The 16,888-nt window shown below is 37.6% G+C and overlaps 1 protein-coding gene across 1 annotated transcript; it reads left to right on the plus strand.

Annotated features, from left to right (window-relative positions):
• The first annotated feature begins 1,325 nt into the window (after positions 1-1,325).
• theg (theg spermatid protein) lies at positions 1,326-14,705 on the plus strand. The gene is made up of 7 exons (XM_047806141.1): positions 1,326-1,704; positions 2,475-2,565; positions 2,854-2,912; positions 3,185-3,251; positions 4,836-4,962; positions 12,211-12,391; positions 13,786-14,705. Exons 2-7 carry the CDS (start codon positions 2,504-2,506, stop codon positions 14,052-14,054), a joined length of 765 nt encoding a protein of 254 aa, XP_047662097.1. The 5' UTR covers positions 1,326-1,704; positions 2,475-2,503; the 3' UTR covers positions 14,055-14,705.
• Positions 14,706-16,888: the final 2,183 nt, after the last annotated feature.

Consider the following 16,888-nt stretch of genomic DNA (forward strand, 5'->3'; position numbering starts at 1 on the left):
TGTTTTCTTGCAGTTGAGTTTTTCTAGGAGAACATGTAGTGTTTCAGCTCATATAAAGAATGCTGAGTTAATGTATTCCAGATTCCATGATTCATTTATGAAAGTAGTCCAAGATCAACGATAGATTAACATTCACTGACATGAATAGGAACAACCCATCCTGACGCATCCAGAAATCTCCTCATCAATACAACATTTATCAGACTGTATATTTATAATCACACCCTCCGGTGTCACCCATATGAGGATGAGGTTCCCCTTTGAGTTTGGTTCCTCTCAAGGTTTCTTCCTTTACCATTAAAGAAAGTTTATCCTCACCACAGTCATCTGAGTCACATCAGATTTGCTCATTGGGTATAAAAACAAACACTTAAGCATTTAAATATATCTAAATATTGCTCTTGAATTTTGTATTATATTAATCTTTATATTATTCTTTATATTAACCTTTTGTGTTATGTTTATGTTCTGTAAAGCTGCTTTGAGACAATTTCAATTATTAAAAGGAGCACACAAATTGAATTGAATTCATGCAGTTATCCAATCGGCCAACCACGTGGCAGCAACACAACGTAAAACATCCTGTAGATGTGGGTCAAGAGCTTTATTTAATGTCCACATCAAACATTAAAATGAGGAAACAATTCCCTGGTCTTTTTTTAGGCTACAGCTGTTCAGTTTTGGTGAGTCTGTACCATACTGTGCCTCCTATAAGACGCTTTCTGCTTACCGGTGGTTATTTGAATGAAAGGCCATAGATTGTAGAAAAATATAATGTAAGACGGAGCATTTTGGAAGATAATGTACATAAGTTGATGTATATGTTTTGATAGGAAATATAAATACATAGATATTTTTCAGTATTGCATACAAAGAGGAAAATTGAATTAGCTGTTCGCCACGAACAGCCGACTCCAAAACTCAAGTTCAACTGTTTCCTTTGACCTGGTGACTTTAAACAAAGTTTAAAATTTCATCTGGCATTTTATGAAGGTCAGGGCTGTTTCTGAAAAGTACAGAGGGTGGAGAAGCGAGTGTCAGCAAGAATCAAAGGAAAGGTGTAGAGGCTGTAGCAGTGAGGAAAGACATGAGGCAGAGATGGAGGTAGCAGAGATGAGGATGTTGAGGTTCTCTTTAGGAGTGACGAGGATGGACAGGATTAGGAAGGAGCACATCAGAGGGACAGCTCAGGTTGGCTGTTTTGGGGACAAGGACAGAGAGACTAGACTGAGATGGTTTGGACATGTACTGAGGAGGGAGATGGTTATATTGGTAGAAAGATGTTGGAGATGGAGCTGTGAGGTAAGAGGTCAAGAGGAACTACAAAGAGGAGATATATGGATGTGTTAAATGAGGACATGAAGGTAATAGAGTTAGGTGGAAACACATGATTTGCTGTGGTGAAGAAGAAACTTTCAGAAAAATCCCCATTTAATATGATTCCAGTCAGACAATTTATAAATCAGTAATAAAGTAGTGATCAACAGTGTAATAAAGGAAGCTTCACTTCCTGTGCGTCACTTTGTTGGCATAGCAACCAGGAGACTCACCTGTTAGTTCTGGCAAAAAAACAAAACACACTAACTATCTTCTGTCAGGGACATCAACTTCTGCTTAAACCCTGGGAAGAAAAGAGAGGTAACAGAGAGGGGGATATTTGACCTCTGTTTGTAAACAACAGCATGACTTAACTTTTAATTCGAGGTAAAGTTACACTTTTGTTTACTTAGAGCATTTTTTCTTTCATTTCACAACATCTTTCATGTTAGTTCATGTGCTACTAATTACATGTTATATAACTTAACAGTATAGTTAAAGTATATTATTGTGTATGTGAAAAAACACTGGAAATGAAACCTGAGTAAAGTTTATTGGCAGGTTGTGTTTTACTTCCACCTGGTGGTCATAAGTGGTATCGCGTTAATGATTAACTGCTCACATTTCCTTTGTTGATGTTTTTTTGTTCTATATTTTTATATTAAAAATGTTGATTTCGAAAGTCCTGGATTACTCATACAGGCATATCTTATAAACATGTCTACTTTATTTTCTATTCACAAAGAAAACAGAAACAGGGAGGTTAAAATTTCCCTTCACACCATTAGAATTAGATGTGTGTAAATATTAGTCTAAAATGCTTGATAGACTGATGAAGTGACTGAAAGTGTACAAACACTGATTCATTTAAACCTACTTTTATCCTTTTAACCATCATTAGGACTTAAACTTTAACTTAGCTTAAGTTAACTTAACTTACAGCTGATTTTCAGGGTCCTTATTAGAAAGTACTATAATTCGAATATATATAAAAAGTTCTGTTAGAGTCGATCATGCACCATATATTTTTTTAGATTCCCTCTATATGCTTTGATATATCAGCTTAATAAACCCACAAGGTAATCACACACAGCTTGTTTTGATTAGTCTCGGCTCTAAAGATCCACATTAACACAGCATGTCTTTGTGAACTTCAGCTGTCTTATAGCACACCTCTTGCTGTTCAATGGCAACACGAAGCGAGCGTCTCGCCCGGCCTAAGCCCAACCTACTCAAATTTCCAGACAGGTAGGATTTCCTAACAGGAGGCCATCGTTCTAAACCCTGGTTCTGATAATTTATCCTGTTCCCCTCTTCGATTGACGACAGAGACGAAGAGACTCGTATTTCCAACCTATTTTGCTGTTGGATGTGAAGATCAACTGAAGCTCTTAACCTCTATCTGCATTCACTTATTCGTCATGCTGCTGCCACAAGTTTGGCTGATTTGCTAATAGCTAAAACTAGCAAGTGTACAAGTGTTTCTCTTAAAGTAGCTTGTGACTGTATGTCTGTAACCGTCTCATGTAATTGCAGGCGCTCTGTATACTGGTTGGATGAGTTTCCAGTGATGTCAAAATGCTCCACTGCCTTTGGTAAAAATGCTATACAATGCTATACTCGACTGAAACAATTTGTCAAGTCTTAATTTTAAAGTCATATAGAGGAAAGAATGTAATAACATTACGTAGGTTCATGTGCTGCTTTTCCCACATCAATTAAACATAACCTACAGGCTTAAAACCTCTGGTTTTCACTTTAGAAACCTCATTAAATGAAGTCGGCATGTGGGAAATCTTCTTTACTCAGATTATTGGTGCAAATAATGGTTGCAGTGTGTGTTTTAAATGTCTGTGTCTCTCTGCAGAGCTTACATCACGCTGGTCCCAGCTGTCAGAGTGGAAAAAGATTAGTACTCGCTATGAGGACAACAGGTAACTAAATACCGTGTAGTGTTAAATTCCATAAACAAAATGAGTGTAACTGAAATCATTTTAACTTAAAGTAATAAACGCTTTGGCGGGATTTGTAAAATGATTAGTAAGGAATAAAACAACCGTGTGGGATGTTATCAGAAAACTTAATAACTGGTACAAATCTCTGGCACTAGAGAATTCCTTCTTCCATGACCCCTTCCTGACTATTTCAACCATCCAACATTGTTATATAATAATAATAATAATAATAATAATAATAATAATAACAACAACAACAACAACAACAACAATAATAATAAAAATAATGAATTTTTTTTGGCTGGTTCATTGTTTAATAGTGCACTTCCATTATATATGTAGCACGGTGAATGAGCTGTTACTATAGAAACGCTAACGTATTATATATAGCTCATATATATAAACTTACAGCAAGGACTATACACAGAACAACTGTCACAAGAAAGGAATCAATACCTTCTGAAATTCAGGCGCAAAATAAAAGCAGCAGTATCTACAGTTTACACAGTACATATGTACAGACAGAACAGCACACTACATGATACACTAAAATGATATATTTGCATATTTCATGAGCAGTCATTAGTATGATGAAGGAGTTTGCACTTGTTTTGTGAAGGTAGTTGTTAAACAGGAATACAGTTCGAGGGGAGAAACGGTCTCGATGTTTTAAGGAAGAGGAAAGAAAGTGAATAAAAAGCAATGGGTGGGGTCATGAAAATGATGTACTGTATCCTCCAGGGCTCATGTGCATTGAGGGCTCCACACTTGTCATCTGGTAGCTTGTGACAGTCCTCACTGCTTGTACAGCACACTCCTTTTAGATTTTGTGTATTTATCTACAATATAATCTGACTCTTATCTTTAACAGGTTTTGCTTAAATAAAACGCAATCATCCACAGACCGATGCCAACCATTCATGTCAAGACCATGTGTTTCCTCTTCGTGTCAGAACATGCCAAATATTCATTGGCTGGTTATAGTGAAATATTTGTTTATATTTTGCTTTTGATTTCATTATTTTGATTACACTTTATACACACTAAAGGAAGGACAGAAAAAAAATTTCATTAAGTTTTTCACACCTCATCTGTTCACTCTACTCAGCTTTGGCTTAGATCTCTCTCTCTCTCTCTCTCTCTCTCTCTCTCTCTCTCTCTCTCGCTCTCTTTCCCTCTCTCTCTCTCTCTCTGTCTGTCTCTCTCTCTCTCGCTCTCCTTCTCTCTCTCTCTCTCTCTAAATAATGTATTTTTTATGATGAACTTGGAGTCAACTGGTGATTCTTACAGGAAAAAAATCAGTAAATTTATTTGGGTTTGTATATTTTTACTTTTTTGTCAATTATGTGGGAAGTTAATCAGAGGAGGTATTTAACTTTTAATTGTTGAGTATCTAAATATATTAACAATTCACAACAACAAAAATGTAGTAAGAGATTCTTAAGATTTTAATGAATTTAAAGACTCAGACTTAAAGTCTCTCTCTCTCTCTCTCTCTCTCTCTCTCTCTCTCTCTCTCTCTCTCTCTCTCTCTCTCTCTCTCTCTCTCTCTCTCTCTCTCAGAGAAGCTCCTGAATGGAAGGTTAGAGCATCTGCATTAAATGCTCATCCCTCTGAAAGAGTGTGTTCACTCGCTCGACCCCGTCAGCCTGCGGTCGGTTGGCAGCCTGATCGAACTCTATCACCAACAGTGAGCCTTTAGAAAGCTTTAAACCTCTCTATTCACCCCAATTCAAAATAAACAAAACATACACAAACAGAACAACACAATATTGCTATGCTACCTCTACTTTCGTTATTGCCCTACAATATCCAAAAAAAAGAGCAAAAAACCCACTAATTAATATAATGTATTATAAAACAAATTTGTATAATAATAATAATAATAATAATAATAATAATGAACACCATAAGACCCTCCACTGTTTGTTTATTACATTTATTTATTTATTCCTGTATTTAAATTGTTATATTTAAATTGCATTTAAGTTGATGTATCTGTAAGCTGCAGTCTCTTCACATATACGCTATTGTACTTATGCTTATATAATATGCAAGAATTTTTTTTAAACCCATTCCAGCATCGGTTGATCGGTTGTTGTTCTGTTTCCTTTCATTTCAGTTTTTTTCCCCCAGTTCTACCTTTTTTCTATTCTTCTTTTTAAGGAAAGGTCAGCTAAAGTCTTTTACATCAAACATTCAATTCAATTCAATTCAATTCAAAACATGCACCTTAGAATTCGATGCCTAAGAGCTCTGATATAAAATGCTTAACTTTTTTTGCGATTTTGTTTTGTGACATTTTAATTAGCCCTAATTACTGTTTATACTTTTTTTCCCCCAAAGGACTTTAATGTCTAAACACAATAGCTCATAAAGTTATACAAGTCTGAAAAGAAATTCATTAAATAGATTTTATTCTCTTGTTTGCTTTGAACAGTAAGGTAACAATAATTAATCATTTGAAGCGATCTTTTTATAACCTGCAGCTGGCATTTGTTTTCTGTTTGATGAGGATTGATAGTGCCTGTTGCTAGAAAACAAGCTGTTTTAGGAGGAGTAACAGGGGGAAGCTAATAAGCAGTTTAATAAGAGAAGGCAGCAATGCACAAACAAACCACAATGTTGCCCCTGGCATGTTACCACCCCAAACACCACCCAGGATCAGTATGTAGCATGCTGAAATGTTTGTCTAGAGAATGGATGAGAACAACATCATTTCTTTTGAGTTTCTAAAAACAAAATGACCTAAACATGCAGCAGGGTGGAAGAACAAACCTGGCCTTAGCTTAACGCTGCTGTTAAAGTTGTTTTAAATCTTTTCTAATGTATATTAAAAATAGGATGCCGGTGAATTTACAGATCAGATGCTTTTTCTAATATTTGGCAAGGTTCTCATCATGTCAATAAAATGTTTGCTCAGAAGGGGAACTCCAGTCTGTGTGGCACCCCAGGCTATAAACAGGAGAAAAAAAGGCATGACGGCATCTCTATTCACTTATTAATAAATTTGCGTGAGAGTTCAGCAAGATCCCCCTTCGGCACTAGCATTCGTGTGTTTGCATTCGTTTTTTTACATGCATGCATGTGTGGGGTTTGAGGGCATTGGCTTGAAGGGAACACTAAAGAAAGAAGATATATTTGTTATAATACTGACAACAGATGTTATTCAGACTTTTATCTATTTAATAACAAAATCCATGGTGCTGACTTGTGCATCTTTTTATCCTTGGCACACTGAACTAGAAGAATCTTTGTTATTGCCATTTATTTGATCATATTTTGCTCCAGTTCACATTTGGTTTCAGTTACTTTTTAGATAGATCATTGAAATCTTGATACTTTCAGGATTGATGAAGTCAGAATGCAGTGCTAGACAAAATGGAGTCATATATATCACTGATTCTTGAGATAAGGGACAAAACATGTCCCACATCAAAATGTTACAATTTGCCTTAAAAAACAATAAATTGTTTCATTTAAAAAAGCTTTGTATGGATATGGAAGACTTGTGTATGTTTAGACCCTTAGTTTTGTATATATTTATGTTATTTCATCCTCGTCACAGTATCAAACTGCAAAAAAAAAAGTGTTTTAAAATGCACAAATATGAATATGAGGTTAATTGCATGGCTTATTAAAATATCACAAAATACTTAAAGTGAACATTACATTATTTTATATATTAACAACAGCCTTTCAAAATCGGTCATCAATTCATGTCAACTCCGTCAGATATTTTTCAAATTCGAAATAAATCAGTCATATTTTGCTCAGCTTTAACCCTGAGGACCCCCTTTGAATTTTGTCTGTTGATGGAGGAGGCAGTTCAACACATGGCCTCGTAAGTTTTACATTTTTTAAATATTCAGCAAACAAGTTGAAATCCCTGTGGTAACAGCTTTTATGTGTCAACACTGTTTTCAAAGTAGGGATGATTTTAATCAAGAATTTTGTAATAAAAGTTGGAGCTTCAGCCCGGGTGGTTGCAGAGGCAAAAACTCGGGTCTGGGAGGAGTTCGGTGAGGCCATGGAGAAGGACTATCGGTTGGCCACGAAGAAATTCTGGCAAACCGTCCGGCGTCTCAGGAGGGGGAAGCAGTGCCCTGCTCACACTGTTTACAGTGGGAGTGGGAATCTGCGGAAGGAGTACTTCGAGGATCTCCTCAACCCCACCAACATGTCTTCCATTGAGGAAGCAGAGGCGGAGGGCTCGGTTGTGGACTCGTCGATCCCCCAAGCTGAGGTCACTGAGGTAGTTGAGAAGCTCCTCAGTGGCAAGGCACCGGGGGTGGATGAGATCCGCCCTGAGTACCTTAAGTCTCTGGATGTTGTAGGGCTGTCTTGGTTGACACGCCTCTGCAACATCGCGTGGCGGTTGGGGACAGTGCCTCTGGACTGGCAGACTGGGGTGGTGGTCCCTCTGTTTAAGAAGGGGGACCGGAGGGTGTGTTCCAACTATAGGGGGATCACACTCCTCAGCCTCCCCGGAAAAGCCTATGCCAGGGTACTGGAGAGGAGAATTCGGCCGATAGTCGAACCCTGGATTCAGGAGGAACAATGCGGGTTTCGTCCTGGTCGTGGAACACTGGACCATCTCTATACCCTCACCAGGTTGCTGGAGGGTTCATGGGAGTTTGCCCAACCAGTCCACATGTGTTTTGTGGATCTGGAGAAGGCATTTGACTGTGTCCCTTGTGATGGCCTGTGGGGGGTGCTCTGGGAGTATGGGGTCCGGGGCCCTCTGTTAAGGGCTGTCCGGTCCCTATATGACTGTAGCAGGAGTTTGGTTCGCATTGCCGGGTGTAAGTCAGACTTGTTCCCGGTGCATGTTGGACTCCGGCAGGGCTGCCCTTTGTCACCGGTCCTGTTCATTATTTATATGGACAGGATTTCTAGGTGCAGTCGGGGGCCGGAGGGAGTCAGGTTTGGGGACCACAGGATTTCGTCTCTGCTTTTTGCAGATGATGTTGTCCTGTTGGCTTCTTCAAATCAGGACCTTCAGCATGCACTGGGATGGTTTGCAGCCGAGTGTGAAGCGGCGGCGATGAGAATCAGCACCTCCAAGTCCGAGGCCATGGTTCTCAGCCGGAAAAGGGTGGCTTGCCCTCTTCAGATTGGTGGAGAGTTCCTGCCTCAAGTGGAGGAGTTTAAGTATCTTGGGGTCCTGTTCACAAGTGAGGGAAGGATGGAGCGGGAGATCGACAGGCGGATCGGCGTATCTTCCGCAGTGATGCGGTCGATATACCAATCTGTTGTGGTGAAGAAAGAGCTGAGCCGCAAGGCGAAGCTCTCTATTTACCAGTCGATCTATGTTTCTACCCTCACCTATGGCCATGAGCTTTGGGTCATTACCGAAAGGACAAGATCCCGGATACAGGCGGCCGAAATGAGTTTCCTTCGCAGAGTGGCTGGGCGCACCCTTAGAGATAGGGTGAGGAGCTCAGTCACTCAGGAGGAGCTCAGAGTAGAGCCGCTGCTCCTCCACATTGAGAGGGGTCAGCTGAGGTGGCTCGGGCATCTGTTTCGGATGCCTCCTGGACGGGCATGTCCAACCGGGAGGAGGCCCCGGGGAAGACCTAGGACACGCTGGAGGGACTATGTCTCTCGGCTGGCCTGGGAACGTCTCGGTATTCCCCCGGAAGAGCTGGAGGAAGTGTCTGGGGAGAGGGAAGTCTGGGCATCCCTGCTTAGACTGCTGCCCCCGCAACCCAGCCCCGGATAAGCGGTAGAAAATGGATGGATGGATGGATTTTGGTTTAGTTTAGTGGCAGCTGACCACTGAGGAAAATCAAAATGGCTACCATTTATTAGACAAGATTAAATTGAAAAAACATATTGTTTTGTCAACTCCGTCAGACGTCAACTCCGTCAGATTGTCTGACGGTGTCGACATGTAAGCTGACGGAGTGGAAAAGTGCTCCTAAATACTTATTAAGTAACGTACACTACCGTTCAAAAGTTTAGGGTCACTTGACTAAAATGTTAACTATGATCTTAATAATCATTTAATCTGAAGGTGTATGGTTAAATGCTTGAAATTACTTTTGTAGACAAAAATATACCTGTGCCAAACAGATTAATTTCTGTTACTAGAAAACTAAAATTTTATTTTAAAATATTATTTTTGAAATAGATGACTTACACTGAATATTGAAGAAAAAACAGCCAATAAGAGCCCAGATTAAATATGAACTCCTTCTATACTCTTTAAAATTCATTCTAAATTGAAAATTTAAGAAGCTTCTTGAAAAAATGACACATGTACGGTTTTGCAATTTCTAAATATAACAGAGTTTTGATTTATTTTTTATGCTTTTAGTCACCAACATAATTCTTACAGTTACATTTGTGTTATGCCGTAGTTTGGACAAGTTTATTATTTATCTGTAATATGGAAAAAAATATAAATAAAGAACAAGTGGGAGACCCTAAACTTTTGAATGGTAGCTACATAACATGATATTATGATCTAAGTATACATGTTTGACTTAAAATATCTTAATATATTATCTTAATATACAGTTTACAGTTTAATTTGAATATAGATGAGCAATAGAGGAGCTCCAGATACATTTGCTTTTTTCTTTTGATACCAGGAACATTTTGACATCTTCATGTGTGCCTTAAAGATCCTGTCACCAGGTACTCTTTGTTTAAAGATTGATACCCTTTCCCTTGACACTCTCTCTCTTTTCCATGTTAAAACTAGGTAATCTTTAATCAGTTTAATTCTCGATTAGTTTGTCAACACCTTCAATTGTGTGTCAACACCGTTAGTTGTGTGTCAACACCGTAAGATGGAGATTTTTTATTTTTATTAAAAAATGTATGTTTCTTTTGTTCAATTGAGTGTGTTCATACATTAAAACACCAATTTATCTACATGCATCAGTGTCTTGTGTGCAGAAAACCATTGATTGTATATATTAAAAATGAAAAAATTTGTAAACTAAATGAAGGTAATTTAAAATGGCTAATTCCAAAACAATGTAAAATAATATTAAAAGTGTATACAATACAATTTATCACTTAACCTTGCTAAGGCACACCATTTCTGCACACTTAAAGACTTTACAGTGTTGTTGAATTGATCAAACACAAAAAAACTTATTTTTATGTGTCAGACGGAGTTGACAAATGTCAACTTAATAAGAGAGTAAATGTAAATTTTTATAAAAAGTGGTTGAATAAAAAACCTGTTCCTTTTCATGGTATGATAGATGAGAACCGTGTTTATGAAGATATCCAGTTCAAATTAATGTAGGATCGATTTTTTGTTTGTCACTTTTCAGAAGTACTTTTGTCCCTTATATATATTTTTTCATTAATTGAATGACACAAACACACAGAATGAATGTGCAAGTAAATATTTTTACTTTTTTTCTATATTTTGGAACATTTTTGGCTTCTATTGTCAACCGCTGACAACAGAAAAAAGAACAGTGCATCATATTCACCACATTTTAATCTGTTCAGTCTAAATGTATTCATATTCAGTTATACCTCCAAGAGGTACAAATGGCAGCACTGTCAGTATGATCTGAATTATGGGTTTGGCAGTTCATTATCACTCGAGTTCAAACAAAATCGAAGCACAATAATGCAAATATACATCACAATAAACATACCAAATACTGCATGACAATACTGTAGTTATGCAAGGAAGTGAAGCACATGATGAATGACATAAATTTCCATACGATCTGGAGGTCTAATTAAATACTGCAAATTTTATTAGACTCTAGCTTTTGTCAGTAGAAGCCTCTGTATGTTGCAGACTGAGAGATTAATTACGTTTGTGCTTAAGAGCTTTGCGTCACTGTTGTCCAGGGGGTGTGTGTGTGTATATATGTATATATGCTTGACATATATGATGCTCAGGAGTGGTTAGCGCTGCCTCTCTTAGAGAATTCCTTATCTGGAATTCAGGCTTGTCAGCAGTGATGGTTTGAGGACAGTATCATTATGGGTGCACTTGTTACAAAGCCACATATCGTAGCAGCCTTCTTGCACTGAGATGCTGCTTTTCAGCGCAGGATGTGTCTTATTTTAAAGGGAGCTTGGTGGGTTTAACGATAGTTTATATGCTGATATTAGTATAGCAGATGTGGTTCAGGTAGGCAAAGTGGCTTATGGTGCGGCCTACTTAAAAAGTGTGGATGTTGGTGTAAGCAAATTCCAGTGTGTGTTCAGCCCACAAGTCACAGCTTTCTTTTCCATTCACTGACTTCATATTTGCATGAATGGAAAAGCTGGCAGTGTAGCTCCAGGTGGGCTTACGGAGATCACAAGATAATGCCTTTGTCTTCTGTTGTTTTTGTTGTCTGCCCCAAATGAAGGCCAAGTAGGCTTAATCATTGGCATAGTTTTTACCTTGAACACGACCAGATAAACTCTGGTACAACAGATGCAATTTCCAGGCCATCCCCAGGGTCCATGTTCTTCCCATGTGGGTTTTCTCCAGATTCTCTTGTTTGCTCCCATCTCCACAAAACAACAAGCTGGACTGGTGACTCATTTGGAGTGTGTCTGTTTGTCTCTGCTTTTAATACAACACTATTAACCCTTTAAAAATAAGAGCCTTCTGCCATAACATAATTCCTTGACCTCAGCTCAAGCTGCATTTTGTTTTATAAGGCTCTGGCTGGTTTCTCAGTAAACAGTGCAGCAGCTGAACAGCTAATAACTTCGTTTTAAAGACATTTTAAGCCTATTATAATTATAAAATACAAGATGTTTTTTTGTTTACACTATGTTTCTGTCTAATTTGAATTGTTTATTATTATTATTATTGTTGTTGTTGTTGTTGTTGTTGTTGTTGGTGATGGTGGTGGTGGTGGTGGTGGTGGTGGTGTTTTTTAATCAGAAGTAAAAAAAAAATGTCCATTCCATTGCGTAATTGTGGGGTCTGTCTATCTGTCTGTCTGCCTGTCAGTCTCTCTCTCGCTGTCAGTTGAGTATGGGAGTGAGAACTGAGGCTAAAGCAAGTGCTCGGATCTGCCAGCTGGCTCAACCAAAGAAGATAACAATGGCACTGACATCATTCAACAGCACTAATAACTATTTGACACTTCCTCCACAAGCCAAGCCTTCTTCTCGCATACACCTCCTGGCCGGTGAGCTATTATCTTTTAACACCTCATCGTGATATTTTAAGTTCTTTCACTTGCTTAAACATCTGAAGACAGATGTCGCAGAAAGATTTATACACTATATTTGACAGCAACTTTAATTCTGATTGTGCATACGTCTGGCAGTAAACATCATAATGTGGCAAGTAATGTTACTGGTGTAGGTTTTTCCTTTAAAGTAACGAGAGATTCAGGACCTTTTGCCACATTTTTCACCTTTTTCTTACCGTTCTTGGGAGTAATATATTATACTAGGATAAATGTCACACCAAATAAAAGAATAAAGCTTCAGCCAGACTTTTTTTTGTATCTTTCTTTCAAATCTTTGTTTATGAAGCAAATCTTATTGTTCAGATAGTAAAAGAAAGTTAATTAGCATCTGTGACAGAGCCTCATCTGTGGGAAAATTGTCAGACTGGATTGTGCAGCTTTTGTTCTTTTTTTTATTTCAAATTCAAAACCTAATTAATCTTATTCAAAGAACCAGCGAGGCCCGATCTGCAAGCATTAGTTGACATGAATCTTGACATGTACATGGTTATAAAATATACTGTACATCAGATAATATTCTGCATATGATATATAGTATTTAGCGTTTCATTTACAACCGGAATTAATGCTACAGTATAATCAGAAACCCAGTAAGAGATACCAATGAATAGAATTCACATTATAGTTTATATAAATCAGTTTGTACACTAAGGCAGGTTGTGACGTGACAACTTTCCCTAAACTGATGTGCACTGACAGTGAAAATATCTTAATATCTGTACTTAACACAGGACTGCAAGTCAAATAAGTCTTTTGTGTTGGAGAACTAGTGCCTAAATGCAGGGATAGCAAGACAGGAGTTTTATTAAAAATAACAAGACCGACACACACACACACACACACAGAAAACACTAGAAATAAGACCAAGAACATGACACAAACAATTTAACACGGTAACATGAGACACCCAACCACATCAAGTACTTAGCAAAAAAATAAATAAATAAAAATAAAACAATTTGTCAACAAACAAAGACACATGCATAGAAAATCTGAATATAAACAAATAGAGAATTGCCCAAGCCATGCATGACATTTTGTACATTCATACCAAAAACGAAAAATTTCTGACATAAAAACATGATGTTCTATTATTTTAATTGTTTTATTTTATGAAAGTCACAAATCGTGCTCCCTTCAGATTAGAGAGTAGAGTGAAGTTTTGCCACACGTGAACAGGAAACATTGACCTCAAAACATGAAATTCACACTTTTGAGTTTGGACAGCATGACAACTTGACTCAGCCCTCTGTCTTCTACTGATTTGAGAAATTCAAAAATTTCTTATCAATAACTTCAATTTCTGTCTCTTTCCTGTTGTGTGTTAGTTCCTAAAAAGGAGCATCCTCATTATCATCCAGACCGGCCTGTGTCATCACACGTGCCAAAGTCAGTCTTGAAGGCTGTGGCTAGTGAGAGGCTGCATACGCTGGCCAGACCAAAGCCCCGCAAACCTCTTTTCGAGGGATTCGACCCATATAAAGTGAGCTCGGCTGCTCGTGCTGCTACTGCTTCTCCAAGAATACAGGAACTATCTCTACCTCCAGCACGCAGGTGCAGGATGAAATCAGCCCAAGACGAGCATAACCATGTGTAAAAAGATCCATGCAATAAATGTATTAGCCCACATTAGTTCTCTGTGACGACTAGCTCATTCACTCTTCATATCCATTAGTTACTTAAGCAAATCTAACATCAGCGTCTAGCATGATTTGAATTGGTACTGAAGATTTATATACGCACATGTATTGTAACCCTGCATCGTGACTTTACACTGTAAGACGAGTGAGTGAGAGAATTGCTCCTCGAAGAGCACTATTCATTCATTGTTTGTAATCTTTCCAGTCTCATCTAGGATTTTATGTCAAATGATTTGGTCATAGTAAATCAGTTCTTAAAAAGTACAATGGAACAGAGACCATGGATTTGCTCATCTATAATTGTGTGAATTGTATAAAAGTGTGAATTATCCATCTTTATCTCTTTCAATAAAGTTAACATCAATACACATGACCTGCAAGATAACTAAAATGGTGGTTGCATATTGTAATTGTGATCTTTTGTGAAAATCAATTATATTGGTATAGAAACGATTTTTGAATAGTACCATTTATATCATTATATCTGACTGCACTCACTGTAGGACAGAATTCCAACATCAAAACAGATAAGTAATCCAGGTTGAATGTAATTAATGAGTCGGATGAGACTGTATTCATACAAAACACTATAAAACATGCAAAATAAATCTGTAGAGAGTGCCAGTTATTTGAGATGGTTATCAAAATGCATTAAGTATATGAAATTTATTAATTCAATTCAATTCAAGTTTATTTGTATAGCGCTTTTTACATTGACATTGTCTCAAAGCAGCTGTACAGAACATAAACAGAACAAAAGGTTATTATAAAGAATAATATAAAGATTAATAGAATACAAAATTTAAGATTAATATTAGATAGATTTAAATGTGTATGTATTTATCCCCAATGAGCAAGTCTGAGGTGATACAGGCAGCAGTGGCAAGGAAAAACTCCCTTTAATGCAAGGAAGAAACCTTGAGAGGAACCAGACTCAAAAGGGGAACCTCATCCTCATATGGGTGACACTGGAGGGTGTGATTATAAATATACAGTCTGACAAATGTTGTATTGATGTAAAAGACCACATGCAGTTCACATCTCCTCTATAGTATCGCAGAGTCCAACTGGAGCTGGTACATCTATAGGTGACTTAGGATCCTCACAGAGTTTGCCTCATCTCAGTGGAGGTCCAAAATCTTCATCGCACGGAAGACAGTCGGAGCTGGGATGCCTCAGGATGGGTAGAAAGAGAGAAGCAGTGGAAAGGAATTAACATAGCTGCTGTTCATAATATTTGCAAGTCTGCTTTAATAGTGCACAATATTATGGGATGTATTATGTGTTTACACCTGACTAAAGAGATGAGTTTTTAATCTACATTTAAACTGGGAAAGTGTGTCTGAGCCCCAAACACTAGCAGGGAGACTATTCCAAATTTTGGGAGCTAAATCCGAAAATGCTCTACTGCCTTAAGTAGACTTAGATATTCTGGGAACTACCAGAAGTCCTTTTTTGATCTCAGGGAACGTGAAGGATTGTTACGTGTTAGAAGACTAGTTAGATACATGAGAGTTAAGAGTCTTGTACGTAAGTAGCAGCAGTTTGTAATCAATTCTAAACTTAACAGGTAGCCAGTGTAGAGATGATAAAATTGGGGTTATATGATCATACTTTCTTGTCCTGGTGAGAACTCTGGCAGCTGCATTTTGGACTAACTGTAACCTATTTATTAAACATGCAGGACAACAACCTAGTAATGCATTACAATAGTCCAGTCTAGAGGTCATAAATGCATGAACTAGCTTCTCAGCATCAGATACAGACAGGATGTTTTTCAGCTTGGCAATATTTCTAAGGTGGAAGAAGGCTGTTTTTGTAGTATGGGCGATATGATTTTCAAAAGACAAGTTACTGTCTAAAATAACACCCAGATCTTTCACTATTGAGCTACTAGTAACATTACATCCCTCTAAATGGAAGTTGAATTGTGAGAGCTTCCGTGTACTGGCTTTTGGACCCGATAAGTAGTATTTTAACAACAGTTTAACAACGGAAAATTATTATTAAGTATTTTCCAAGCTGTAATTTTGATTAATTTTATCCATTTTTATTCCTTATCAACTCGATATTGAATTGTCATCTACTGTTTAATAATGGCTATTGTTTATAATGAAGAGCCAGGTGGACACAAAGCCTTTTGGATCTCAAGGCTGATACAACAAATCTGTGGGCTAAAAATCATAATTGCGTCAGGTGCAAGACTCACAAGGTCTAGCTCTAACAAAAGACCAAATGTTATGTAAATCAATGGCACTCAGACGGGTGAAAACACCTGAGATTGCTTCCATTCCATGGATGTTCCATGGACAGTGAAATAGATGTTGTGAAAAGTAGAATACCCACGCCGCATTTTCTTAGATCACTGTGCCAGTAACCTGAAACAAAATGTCAAAAGTGATGTCTTATCAGTGAAACAGTAACAATACATTTTTATGTGTAGAATCATTTTTCTTTGTTAGAATACCTGGCCTGAGCTTTGAAACAAAATATCACTTGATTTGTCGGTTGGCGCAATTGATGATTCCAGAAAATGAAAAACTTTTACAGACCAATATGAGGCAATTATATGTGAATGTGATAAATTTATGCTTAAAGTACAGGGAATATGCGAATATGCATGTAGTCAGATCTCTCTCTAAGGCAAGTTAGTTCACTCCTGATTTTTTAAGTTATTAATCAGATTGTTGAATTTAAAGTAGATCAACGTTGTTTCAGTCAGGATGACATTTTTGTCAAATTTGTTTATTTCTAATATTATTTATTTCTGGTAAGAAATACAGTGTGGATG

The sequence above is a fragment of the Tachysurus fulvidraco genome, chromosome 22, assembly GCF_022655615.1.
Source record: "Tachysurus fulvidraco isolate hzauxx_2018 chromosome 22, HZAU_PFXX_2.0, whole genome shotgun sequence".
NCBI lineage: Eukaryota > Metazoa > Chordata > Actinopteri > Siluriformes > Bagridae > Tachysurus > Tachysurus fulvidraco.